This window comes from Chionomys nivalis, chromosome 4 (assembly GCF_950005125.1).
Source record: "Chionomys nivalis chromosome 4, mChiNiv1.1, whole genome shotgun sequence".
Lineage (NCBI taxonomy): Eukaryota > Metazoa > Chordata > Mammalia > Rodentia > Cricetidae > Chionomys > Chionomys nivalis.
Window position 1 is genome coordinate 52,456,858 of NC_080089.1, and position 13,646 is coordinate 52,470,503.

The 13,646-nt window shown below is 39.4% G+C and overlaps 1 protein-coding gene across 4 annotated transcripts in view; it reads right to left on the reverse strand.

Annotated features, from left to right (window-relative positions):
• Atm (ATM serine/threonine kinase) overlaps nucleotides 1–13,646 on the reverse strand; it is a 106,701-nt gene that overhangs the window by 30,224 nt on the left and 62,831 nt on the right. For all 4 annotated transcript variants that reach the window (XM_057769046.1, XM_057769047.1, XM_057769043.1 and 1 more), the window contains 7 exons: nucleotides 9,406–9,561; nucleotides 7,070–7,157; nucleotides 4,002–4,090; nucleotides 3,808–3,910; nucleotides 2,928–3,076; nucleotides 1,851–1,955; nucleotides 251–370 (listed from right to left, as the gene is read on the reverse strand). In XM_057769046.1, the coding sequence (XP_057625029.1) occupies nucleotides 251–370; nucleotides 1,851–1,955; nucleotides 2,928–3,076; nucleotides 3,808–3,910; nucleotides 4,002–4,090; nucleotides 7,070–7,157; nucleotides 9,406–9,561 (810 nt within the window). The remainder of the gene's footprint in view (nucleotides 1–250; nucleotides 371–1,850; nucleotides 1,956–2,927; nucleotides 3,077–3,807; nucleotides 3,911–4,001; nucleotides 4,091–7,069; nucleotides 7,158–9,405; nucleotides 9,562–13,646) is intronic.

Genomic DNA, 13,646 nt, shown 5'->3' on the forward strand with positions numbered 1-13,646 from the left:
CACTTCCTGGTTCACAGATGACATCTATCAAGTTTATTTTATAATAATTCTCTCCCTTTTGTCCTGTTGTCTGCCATCAACACAATGCTTCATCCAGGCCAGCATGGAAGTAGCTAATAATGGGTTGAAATCTTTGAAAACCATGACCCAAAATAAACCTTTCCTCACGTAACTAAACAAACATGCCCATCATATGTTACTATAATAAAACAATGCACTTCAGGCTTATCAAAACCTATGAACCACACACCTCGAGAAAATCTCCCCAATGTTTTCCAGTTCTCCAAGTGCCTGCAATCTACTAAGTGTGGGATACAGCGAGTACACAGATTCAAGGCTGCCCTTACACAACTCTTCAACTTCTTTCAATCTAGGGGTAAAAGAGAGAAGAGTCTGAAATGCACAGAAATTCTATTCATATTTAGCATATGCTTGCTGCTGATCTAACAAGACTAATATACACAAACAGTGATGATGACACAGCAATGCGACCAACACCAGCTTTAGGATCACCCAGTTCTAAACGGAAAGCCCAGTTCTGCCACATCTGTCTATCCTTGAATCTGCTACTCAATTCTGCCACCGCTATTGTTTTTCACCTTTGAAGTTACTTTAAAGAACGTGTGTAGAAAAAGCCTGACAAAGTGTCTAGTATTTTATATATTTATTTATTTTTAATGTATTTATTTTACATACTGACCATTTTTTCTACTCCCTCCTCTCCTCTTAGTCTGTCTCCCTATCCTCCTTTTGCTCCCACCCTCCTCAATCCATTTTTCCTCCATTCCCGTTCAGGAAAGGGTAGGTCTGCCATAGATATCAACAAAACATGTCATACCAAGTTGCAGTAAGACTAAGCACCTCCCCATGTATTAAGGCTGGGCAAGGTGACCCATATGAGGAGCAGGATCCCAAAAGCCAATAAAAGAATCAGAGACCAGGGGCTGGAGAGATGACTCAGAGGTTAAGAGCATTGCCTGCTCTACCAAAGGTCCTGAGTTCAATTCCTGGCAACCATATGGTGGCTCACAACCATCTGTAATGAGGTCTGGTGCCCTCTTCTGGCCTGCAGACATACACACAGACAGAATATTGTATACAGAAAGAAAGAAAGAAAGAAAGAAAGAAAGAAAGAAAGAGAGAGAGAGAGAGAGAGAGAGAGAGAGAGAGAGAGAGAGAGAGAGAAAGAAAGAAAGAAAGAAAGAAAGAAAGAAAGAAAGAAAGAAAGAAAGAAAGAAAGAATCAGAGATCACCTCTATTCCCATAGTTAGGAGACTCACAAGAGGACCGAGTTACACAGCTGCATTATATATATCAGTCCAATGCATGCTCCCTGGTTTTTGATTCAGACTCTATGTATTCCTAATATAATCACTTTAAGGGTAAAAAATATTATTTGCCATATGTTTGGATTTTTAATATCAGCGGTTAGTGTTAAACATTTATTTTAACTTGTTAGAGCTAACTGTCACATCATGTGTCATCTCATGTGTGACTCAAAGCCACCTAGAACTACTATTGCTCATCATCTTATGAGGCAGAGATGTAAAGGTAAGAGAGTGCAGCCATGTAACTAGAGAGGACAAAAATTGAAAACTTTTAGGATACTTGTACAGGAAGAGAACACTATCACGATCTTCCTGAGGGCTCAGAGTGAAGAAGGGACACAGAGTTCTGGGGAAAGAAAAGCCTTTCTTGAGAGAGAGCAAAGAATGGCAAGGAAACAACCAATCACAGCCACCATATTTTCATCCCTCCATCGACGCAAATACTCACATCACAACTACTCACATTGTGAGGACAACCGTCACAGCATTAAATGTAAAAATAATCTTGGCTTTTTATGATACCTGGCATATCTGAGACTTTCATAAAATGTGGAGAATTCTCTGTTTCTTAGAGACTGCAGAGCATTATACAATGATTCATGGTAACTGGCTCCTTCTAGTTCTTGGCTGCGGCATTAAAAAACAAATTTAAAAACAGAAAATCCTAACATATACATGTATAAATGACTAACTGAAAGAATAAAATTGAAAACTAAAATTATTCCTCAGTCTAACAAACAGTATTCTCATAGGAGAAGACCCTTTTAAAATTTCTACTTGTGAGCCAGGTGGTGATGGCGCACGCCTTTAATCCCAGCACTTGGGAGACAGAGGCAGGCAGATCTCTGTGACTATGAGACCAGCCTGGTCTACAGAGCAAGTTTGAGGACGAGATAGCTCCAAAGCTACACAGAGAAGCCCTGTCTCGAAAAACCAAAAAATAGGGCCAGGCGGTGGTGGCGCACGCCTTTAATCCCAGCACTTGGGAGGCAGAGGCAGGCGGATCTCTGTGAGTTCGAGACCAGCCTGGTCTACAAGAGCTAGTTCCAGGACAGGCTCCAAAACCACAGAGAAACCCTGTCTTGAAAAAGCAAAAAACAAAAAAACCAAAAAATAAACAAATAGAAAAATAATAAAATAAAAATTTTTATCTTCAAAAATGCTTGAGGCAGGGAACAATTTATCTTATGGAAAGAAGAGATTTTTTTTTTTTTTTTTTTTTTGAGACAGGGTTTCTTTGTATAGCCTTGGCTATCCTAGAACTAACTTTGTAGACCAGGCTAGCCTTGAACTCAGAGATCCACATCCACCTGCCTCTGCCTCCTAAGTATTGGGATTCTAAGTACTGGGATTAAAGGCATGTGCTACCATGACCCGGCCTGAAGAATAAAATTTAAGCTTTGCTGTTTTAATTACTTATTGCTACCTTATTTAGGTATAGTATTTAGGTACATGTGTAGCCCACAGTAGCAGTAAAATATAAAAAGAACACAATATTCATAAATAAGAAAAAAAATCTTTTTAAAGATTATATTTTAGAGTCAGACAAAAACGTAACTAGGGAAAGGCTAATGCTTTGAGAAGTCCATTTATTCTTACGTGGCAGAACTGCAGAGGTCCCACTGCATATTCCTCCACGCTGCTTGATAATGAAGTTCCTGCAGTTCAGCACCCCTCTCTCTGTTTTCATGATCTAATCCTTTTAGATAGATGGAAAGAATATGGGAGAGCCCCAAATTCTGCAAAGCCTAAAAGGAAGTTATTATAAAATAAATAATCAAATATCTCAACATAAACTACAGCAGTGGTTCTCAATCTTCCTAATTCTGTGATCCTTTAAGAATAGTTCCTCAGGTTGTGGTGACCCCAACCATAAAATCATTTTCATTGCTACTTGACAACGATACTTTTACTTTTGCTACTGTTATGAATCATAATATAAACATCTGCTATGCAGGACATCTGATATGTAACCCCCTATGAAAGGGTTGTGTGCGACCTACAGATTGAGAATCACTGAATGGGAGGGCAGCAAACAAAAATTAACTTAAAAAGTTGTAATCAACACTATCACTAAAATTCTAAAATATCGCTCATCATATTTCCTCAGAGAATGCTAATGTTTGGTGGAAAACACCTCAACGTATTAATCAGTGATAGAAATAACAGTTTCTGGGACCATCTCTACTGCAAACCAGAGATGCCATGTGAAGCACTAAGAGTATCTCCCAGCATACTGTGTATACACTCAAGAAATGCCTTCTGCTGTCGTCTAATAAAGCTTCATCAACAAAACTACACTGTCCTGTCCAGTTTTCCTGTGTATCCCTGAGGCTTTAGCCTAATGTCTGAAAGCAGTAACTCCAGTCCTATCTCCAGAGTTTACCTGACTGTGTAAACAGTTTACTGAGATGCTGAAATAATGTTAGCAGTTGTCCTGATGATGGCTTTACAGAGCAGATAAAGAAAAAGAGTGTACCTGAATTATTCCTGACTGGCGGGTTGAAGAGGAAATTGCAGTCTCCAGGTCATATGTTACTAAGGCTTTTCCCCACATTGCTTCATGTTCGTAAGTCCGTATTCTATAGGAAAAGATGATAAAAACATCTTTTGTTTTTGTATGCATGTAACTACTTCAAAAAGAACAATTACTATCTAAAAAGTGCAATTCACCTAGTAAGGGGCTGTAACATTTTCCCTCCACCACAGCCATACAGGCTGTCTGGCTCTCCTATACTTCGGTAGATCTCTAAGAGAAGATCCTGAAAACAGAAATACCAAAGATAGAGAATTGAAAAAAAGAAAAATAATCAGTTCATGAATTTATAAGCTTCAAATTTCATCATTATCAATTCATAATTCACAACATATAAATGTGTTGTAAAAGTAAAATACAGTGATATTTAAAAACATACAAAATATTTGAATCAATAGCACTGTAAATTCGTCCCAGATGATAAAATGATTATAGTCTAATTTAGAAGGAATGCTCACAGACTGGAGAGATGGCTCAGCAGTTAAGAGCACTTACTGCTCTTGCAGAGGACCCAGGTTTGATTTTCAGCACTCCCATGGTGGCTGACAATCATCTGTAATTTCAGTACTATGGATCCAAAGCATTTTTCTAGCCTCGGCAGGCACCAGGCATGCACATGGTGCACGTATATACATGCAAACAAAATACTCATATGCATAAAATAATAAATCTAAAAAAGTGACATTCAAAATTTTATGAATTAGATAAAACATGTATACCAAACATACTAGGGTTTTTTTCCAATCATTTTCAGTAATAATTACGATTCAAAACAATCTAGTCAGCAGATGAAATTGTAAATGGGAAAATAAAATTCTGCAAAGCCTAACTACTGAAACTGGTAAAAACAAAGGTCATACATTTTCTTTGAAAGGAATAATAGTTTAAGTGCACAAAGCAGCAATTTAATTACTTAAACACCTATGTGAAATTTACATAGGAAATACTAGTGCTGTTTGACTTCAATGAAATAAAACAAACAACAAAAACAAAAAAACAGAAGCTACGTTTTATAGAAAAATGAGTAAGCAATTAACTTGCTTTGGTATTTTTGCTATGGGAAGTATTTCCTAAATACAAATCCATCAATACTGGTATAATTCTACATAAAATTCTTATTCAAATATTCTATTCATAGACATGAAAAAAACCTTAAAAGTTGAAACACTTAGTCCCTAACAGTGCTTATATAAAAAGAAACACATAAAAAAATCAGCACAGAAAGGTGAAACTATTAAGTATTAAGAGAAAAAGGAACACTAATATAGTGGATCACATGGTAAGCACAAGACAGGGCTGAGGATGCATCAGGTGATGCTCAGTCGCCAATGTGCTTGCCACGAAAGCATAAAGACCTAAGTTCAGATCCCCAGTGCACATAAAAAGCTCAGAGTAGCTGCAACCATCTGTGATCCTACCTCTTGGGAGGCAGGCAAGTAGATCCCTAGAGTTCATTGATCAGCCTAGCAAAATCAGTGAGCTCTAGGTTTAAGAAGACACCTTGTCTCAAAAAAATAAGATACTGATTAAAGACACCTGACTTCAATAGCTGGCCTGCTTCCACAAACACACACAAACACACACACACACACACACACACCATGGCTGAATGTGAAGTTAAAAGTTAAGGAGAAAGAAATAAAAGGTTATAAGCAAACTTAGCAATTTCTAGTTCGTGGAAAACATTAGGCAAGTGACATTTTAATGGAATTAAGGAAAGAAATGGAGAAAGCAAATACAGACATCATCACCAAGTCCAGCTGTGAAAGGAAAGAAGATAGTGACACCTAAAGAGAACACAGAGAAGAGAACCTCCTCCTATCTCCAAGAACAGGAATGTTTGAAACAGTAAAAGTCTGAAGTGGTTACAACACAATTCTGAAGGAGCACAGCATATCAAAGTTTCTGAGAAAGAACAGATAAATAACCTGAGATAAAGGGAAAGTGTTATTCTATTTTAATAAGAGAAATGGTTATGACAAGAGGAGATTTAAGTCTGAGTGTGGAAATGTTGTAGGACCTCTACCTATGTGATGGTTTGAATAAGAATGCCCCCATAGGCTCATTCTTGAATACTTGCTCCCCAGTTAGAAAAGCGTGAGAAGGATTAGGCCATGCAGCCTATGGAGGAAGTGTGTCATGGGGGGAGGGCTGTCATGCCTTTGCTCTTCCATTATGGACTATAACCCTCTAAAACCATAAGCCCCAAATTAAACGCTGTCTTCTAAGTTGCCTTCATGGTTTCTTACCACAGCAACAGAAAAGTAACAGAGACATCAACTATTCTCTCCAAAAAGCAGAAGGCAAGCTGAAGACAACTAGAAAAAAAAGTGGACTTCAGAGGTTTAATCAAAGCAAAGAGGAATGAGCTAGACAAGGAGATTCAGGAGTGCCAAACAGTGCTACTAAGTACGTTGAGACAGTACTTAGAAACTTACAAATGAAGCTGCGGCTCTGTGACATATGTATACATGCAAAAAAGTTAGCAACTTAGAAATACTATAAATAAAATAGAAGAAAACACAACGGCAAAAACTGTGTGGTATAAATTTACACCATGAGACAGGTGATTTCACTTCAGCCTTCTAAGAGGTGCAAAGTCAGACAGGGTCAGTTATTTGTGCCGCATTACATAACAAGTGGCAGGTCAAGACTGGAAATTATTTCTCTACTCAGACCACATATGTAGGGCCCGGTCTACCCTTGTTCCTGGGGTTCATCTTGAGGACAGTTTCTGGTCAGCTAACTAAAGCATTCTGTTTGTTCCTGTGCTCCCCCTGCCCCGCCTGATGATTAGCTGTAGGGCATTGTTAACTCCATCTTTGGCATGGTACTTTCCCACCTGCCTGGGCGGAAATCCTTGTGCAGCAGCTAGGTATATAAGGATTTCCCCAAGGTTGAAAAAACGGCGTTTGGCTGATCTCCTTACGAATGACCCAGGTCTCTTTGTGTGTTCTTTCAATCTCCAGGCCCTTGCCCGACTCGCATACGGTACAGTGGCACGCGAACTGTACCGAGGGTGTAACACAAAATCGGGTGTTACACATATATACACATACATACATACATACATACATACATACATACATACATACATACATTGCTCAGTCCAGTAAGTAGCTTCAGTTTTAAAATCAATGGTATCACTATAAAAAAATAATACAACGTATCACATAAAAACCATTACAGAATTTCTAATATTTACCTGTAAGCTTATTCCTGTTTCTTCTTTACTTTTTTCACTCAAACTAGAAATAGTTGTACCTTGACTCCCTTCTTCAAATGTTGGACTTCTGTTTATTATAAGAAGAGCTCTTTTAATGAGAATATACTAAGAGGTTATGAATATATTTATCCTACTCTTTAACAGAAAGAAACTAATTATGGTTGCAAAAAGAACGGTAATACACAGAATATCACTTAGACCTGGAATTGAAAAGAAATTTGAGAAGTTATATATAAAAACAATATTGTATAAATGGCAAAGCTATATGCCAAACATGCTTATTTATATAGAAACAGGCCTGTTTAAAATAGAGTAGAAGTTTCCCAATTTGATTCTAAATATTCTATCAGTAGTCTGACCTAAAGTTCAACGTGATAATTGCAGATATACATAGTAAGACCACAAGACACATTTAACCTCCAGTAAACTGAGAAAAGTTAAGAAATTTGATGAAAGTAAGTTGGAGTCACTGAAACCTAAAATTATAAAAGTAATAAATAATGGGAGTAGAACTCAGATTTATCCACTCTAATGCCTTACTTTTAAAATTAAGCATTTAAATATATGGACGTATAGTTTGGTGACTCATTTTAATATCATGACTTTTACTATGCCTATAATAATCCAATATATAAGTTAAATACTGCTATGATAGTACCTCTCATATCTTTCTAAAATATGTTCTGTATTATCTATACTATTTCCCTCAAACTAGATAAAGTTATATTTGCTTTCTTCTTCCAATGTGGCACTTTCTTATCAACTACACTTATATACATTTTTTCGTTTTTTTTCCCCGAGACAGGGTTTCTCTGTGTAACTGCTCTCATTGTTCTGGAACTAGCTCTTTTTTTTTTTTTTTGGTTTTTCAAGAAAGGGTTTTGGAGCCTGTCCTGGAACTAGCTCTTGTAGACCAGGCTGGCCTCGAACTCACAGAGATCCACCTGCCTCTGCCTCCCAAGTGCTGGGATCACGCATGCCTTTAATCCCAGCACTTGGGAGGCAGAGGTAGAAGGATCTCTGTGAGTTTGAGGCCAGCCCACTAGTTCTAGGACAAGAACCAAAAAAGCTACGAAGAAACCCTGTCTCAAAAAAAAAAAAAAAAAAAAAAGATGGAACTAGCTCTTATAGACCACGCTGGCCTTGAGCTCTCGGAGAGCCGCCTGCCGTTGCCTCCCAAGTGCTGGGATCAAAGGCATGCACCACCACTGCCCAGCTCAACTACACTTTTGTTAACTATACAAACTGGTACAATCACTTTAAGAAACAATTCGGCACTACCTTACTAAGTTGGAAAGAGATATCTTGATTGAGGAAGCCACTATGGGGTTAGCAAGAAACCTGACTCTAGAAAAATTCCCAGGAATCCACAAGGATGACACCAGCTAAGAGCCTAAGCAACAGAGGAGAGGGGCCCCGAACTGGCCTTGCCTGTAGTCAGACTGATGATTATCTTAAATATCACCATAGAACCTTTATCCAACAACAGATGGAAACAGAGGCAGAGAACCACATTGGAATACTGGACTGAGCTCCCAAGGTCCAGTTGAAGAGTGGGAGGAATGAGAATATGAGCAAGGAGGTCAAGACCATGAATGGTTCATCCACTGAAACAGTTTACCTGAGTTAATGGGAGCTCACCAACTCCAGCTGGACTGGGAAGGAACAAGCATAGGACCAAACTAGTCCCTCTGAATGTGGTTGACAGTTGTATGGCTGGGGTAGACTGAGGGGTCACTGGCAGTGGCACTGGGATTTATCTCTACTGCGTGTACTGGCTTTTTGGGATCCTATTCTCTTTGGATGTATACCTTGCTCAGCCTAGATGTAGTAGGGAGGGTCTTCGATTTTCTACAAAGCAAAGTGCCTTACCCTCTCTTAGGATTAGAGGGGGGTGGGGTGGGAGGGTGTGTGGAGGTATTGGGAGGAGAGGAGGGAGTGGGAATTTGGATTGGTATTTTTTTTTAAATCTAATAAAAAAAATTCTGGCTAAAGTGTCTTTTAAATGGAGAAATGGGGGGCTGGAGAGATGGCTCAGTGGTTAAGAGCATTGCCTGCTTTTCCAAAGGTCCTGAGTTCAATTCCCAGCAACCACATGGTGGCTCACAACCATCTGTAAAGAGGTCTGGTGCCCTCTTCTGGCCTGCAGACATGCACACAGACAGAATATTGTATACATAATAAATAAATAAATAATTAAAAAAATTTAAAAAAAAAAAAAAAATGGAGAAATGGGGCAAAATAATCTTTACTATATAATTTTATTGAAACAATATTAATACAAATTTAAAAACCAAAATGTCAAAATCCATTACCTTTTCTCTTGTTCATCCATGCTTTTCTTATCTGAATAGATCTCTGCATAGAGCAATGCTGTGAAGTGAGCAGCACAAGACTGAGCCACCTTTGCAACCTCCAGGTAATTCAAATCCAGCCAGAAAGCATCATCAAAAGCTGTTCCTGAAGAAGGCCTGAAGAGGAAGTAAACATGATGCCATGTTACTGCTAACACAAGAAGCACAATGGTACAGAACAGAGCTGAAAGCCACAATTCTCTAGTGTATGATTATAAACCATTCTGAGACAGCCCGGCTAAAGTCCAGTTCTCAATGGTCTTGACTCATAAACCTCTCAGAGAATCTGCAGAAAACTACCAATTATTACGCTATATCAATCTGGGCTCTGCACCCACACTTTACATCATCAGTTGCAAAGGACAGCTTCATAACCACTTTCAGTATGAAAACATGGTTTCTTCTCAGACAGGAAAAATAAACTGTGATGGGCTAATTCTAATTGACTACTTGATGGAATTTAGAAAGACCGTGGATACAAACTTCTGGGCATGTCTTTTCACAGATTTCTAGAAGACCCACCCTGAATGTGGGTAGCACCATTTCATGAGCTCAGATCCTGCACTGACTAGCATCAATGACTCTCCGCTTCCTAAAAATGAAGAAAAAGCTATCATCTGCCTCCTGTTGTTGCCACCGTGCCTTCCCCAACACAGTCAAACATACACCTCAAACTAAAAGCCACAATCAACCCTTCCTTCCTTTCCTTAAGCTACTTTCGTTGGGTATTTTGTCACAGTGATGGGAAAAGTAATATACATGTCTTTTCTGTTGTAATGATTTGCTCCTATTATCCAACACTGAACGACTTAATTAAAAAAAAATGTCCACTGTGATAATGACAGATCAGAACTGAAAACTAGAGATATTATCTTTTTCAAAGCTAAAATTACAGTCATAAGACAACATAGTGGTTAAGGGTACTGGTATGGAGTAGTATACAGCTAAGTACAAAGCTAGTTTTGCCACCTGCTACTAGCTGTATCATCTGTAGCAACTTAAGTTAGTCATTTTGAGTCCTATCTGTAAATACTAGAAGAGCACAAACAACATTTTCTACATAGTCAGCACTTCAGTATAATAATTACTTCTGAGGAAATTCAAGTTCAGAAAAATCAAAGTTGCCCACAGAAAAGAACTGTACATTTATTGAATGCTAGGTATATTACATACATTGTCAATGTTGCTTACCATACATCTCTATCCTTAAAGTATATATTTTTAAAAAATATTTACTTATTACGTATACAATATTCTGTCTGTGTGTATGCCTGAAGGCCAGAAGACCTTATTACAGATGGTTGTGAGCCACCATGTGGTTGCTGGGAATTGAACTCAGGATCTTTGAAAGAGCAGGCAATGCTCTTAACCACTGAGCCATCTCTCTAGCCCCTAAAGTAGATCTTATAGTGATATTTATTTGGGACAGGGCTCACAGTCCTAGCTATCCTGGAATGCATAGAGATCCCCCTTTCTCTGCCTGGGATTAAGGGTATGCATCAAGATGCCTCTGTCCTTATCCTGATTTTTTAAGAATGAGAAGACATCAGGTAACATGGTCAGATCACACAGCTTTTAACAAAGCATTTAAGTCCTGCCCTAGTCACATCTTCTTGAGTAATTTTTATTTTATTTTATTTATTTATTTATTATGTATACAACATTCTGCCTCCATGTATGCCCGCACGCCAGAAGAGGGCGCCAGATCTCATTACAGATGGTTGTCAGCCACCATGTGGTTGCTGGGAATTGAACTCAGGACCTCTGGAAGAGCAGACAGTGCTCTTAACCACTGAGCCATCTCTCCAGCCCCCTTGAGTAATTTTTAAAAAAGATTTTTTTTCTTTTTCAAGACTTGATCTTTCTGTGTAGCCATGGCTGTGCTGGAACTCACTATGTAGAACCGGGAGATCCATCTGCCTCTGCCTCCTGAGTTCTGGGAAACATGGTACCACCACACCAGACCTCCAGGTTTTAATAACAATAAAAAAAGTAAAATTTTTTTGTATGGAGATAGTGTCTTTGTTTTGTAATTCTAGGTTGACTTCAAACTCACTAACTGAGGCTGGCCTCAAATCACAATACTTTTCCTTAGCCTCCTAAGTACTAGGATTACAGATGTGCACCACTACGCCCAGCTCAAGAATTTCTGTCTTGTACAATTACTATCTGTCAACTAAAAACAAAAAAGCGAATTTTTAGATGTGTATGTGTCTATAGCACGTGTATGTCCATCATGTGCTACTGTGCACATGTAGAGGTCAGAAAACCATTTTGGATGTTGGTCCATGTCATCATCCTGTTTAAGACAAGGTCTCTCTTGTTGTCCACAATGCATAAACCAGGTTTGTTAGCCCACACGCATCTGGGCATTCTCCTGTGTCACCTTTTATGGTTGTGGGATTAGATGCATGTTCAACTGCACCACTGAGATCCAGGATCAGGCCATGAGGCTTGTGCAGCATGTAAGGTTTACATAGTCAGCATTCCACTCACTAACCATCTTCCCAGCCCTAAAAATAGTCTCTAAAAAAGATTTACCTTCTCTATGTCTTTTTTTTTGGTTTTTTGAGACAGGGTTTCTCTGTAGCTTTGGTGCCCATCCCGGAACTAGCTCTTGTAGACCAGGCTGGACTCGAACTCACAGAGATCCGCCTGCCTCTGCCTCCCGAGTGCTGGGATTAAAGGCGTGTGCCACCACCGCCCGGCCCTTCTCTATGTCTTGCCAACAACATCATTCTACCTCATTAAGTCTGAAATAAATGGCTCTAAGATTAAACTACCTCCCATACCAGAAAAGGGCACTCACAGCTACAAGTGAAGTGCTTTCTCAGAGGAGGATATGGCATAAAACAAGATAAATTACAAACTTTGTAGTCACAAAAAGACATTAAAAAGAAAAAAAAAAGAAAAAAAAAGAAAAAACATAAAAAAAAAACCCACAAAAACCCCAAGCCTGTTAGTGAGATGGAATGTCATGAAAGGCATGTATCTTTTACAACTGTGCTAACAATAACTTTGTGGTACTCTTTGGCTCCTGACTGCCAAGATACCATTCTACCCGAGCTGCAATGCTTACACCAGGCAGAGAGGGAGTAACAGATGCTAGTGAGACATAGAATGAGTTGGATGCACAGAATTGGGTAGAGGTAAAAGCAACGTGGCAGAACATAGATTTAAAAACAAGCCTAAGCCAAAAGTCAAGCTTTTGTAATTAATAATAAACCTCTGTGTCGTTATTTGGGAGCTGGCTGGCGGGACGGAAAAAGACTCATTACACATCTGAAGAGGTAAAAGCAGTCAGAAGGCTGAGGTGGGTGGCTTGATTGCTACCCAGAGCCATGGTGATTTTTAGGCCTAGGCTGCTGCCAGGACCCATGTCTGGGTTCATGGCCCTGATGCAGCCTCAGTCTGTGCTAATGTTGGTGGATCTTGACACCACAGAAGACCTAGAGGATAGGGCTGTAAAGAGTTGACCCCCACCTCCCCTACTCGTTGCAACACTAGAGAGAACTGGTCCTACCCCTCACTGGCTAAAGCACTAAGGAAAGAGTTCTACACCCTGGGCAACACAGTAGAGCTAGCTCTGATGGTGTAGGTGTGGGAGAGTGAACCCTAAGAATGTGAAAACAGAACTGGCCCCACCCACTGCTCATAACTGCAAGGGGTGAACCAGGCAAGGCAATGTTGGAGAACTCACCTTGGTGGTGAAGACAGGAGAGCTGGCAGGTTGACCAACCCTGCAAATACCCAGGCCCAGAAGTAGCTTATGAGTTGGCCCACCCTATCTATGATCTGTTGGCGCACAGACCCAAAGCTGAAGGACCTATACAACACAAGGCAACAGCAGGGTAATCAAGTAAAGTCCTAGTGAGGGCCCAGCATTGATACTATACCAGAAACCAGAGCCCTTGAAACAGACCAATGACTCTTTGCAATGAACACTTGCAGTAAAGATATAGGAATAAGGGTTTACTACGTGACTCACTGTGTCACACTACAGCTCTCATGAGGAGACTAATTTTTCCTTTTTTCTCTTAAATTTTTTTATTTGAGGGGGAAAGGTTGCAAGGGCAGAGGGTGGCTATGAAGGAATGGAGAAATGAATGGGTTGGAGATGCATGATGTGAAAAACACAAAGAATAAAAAGAATGTTAAAAAATAACAATAGAAACAAAGACACTATATTGCAAAGTAACTTA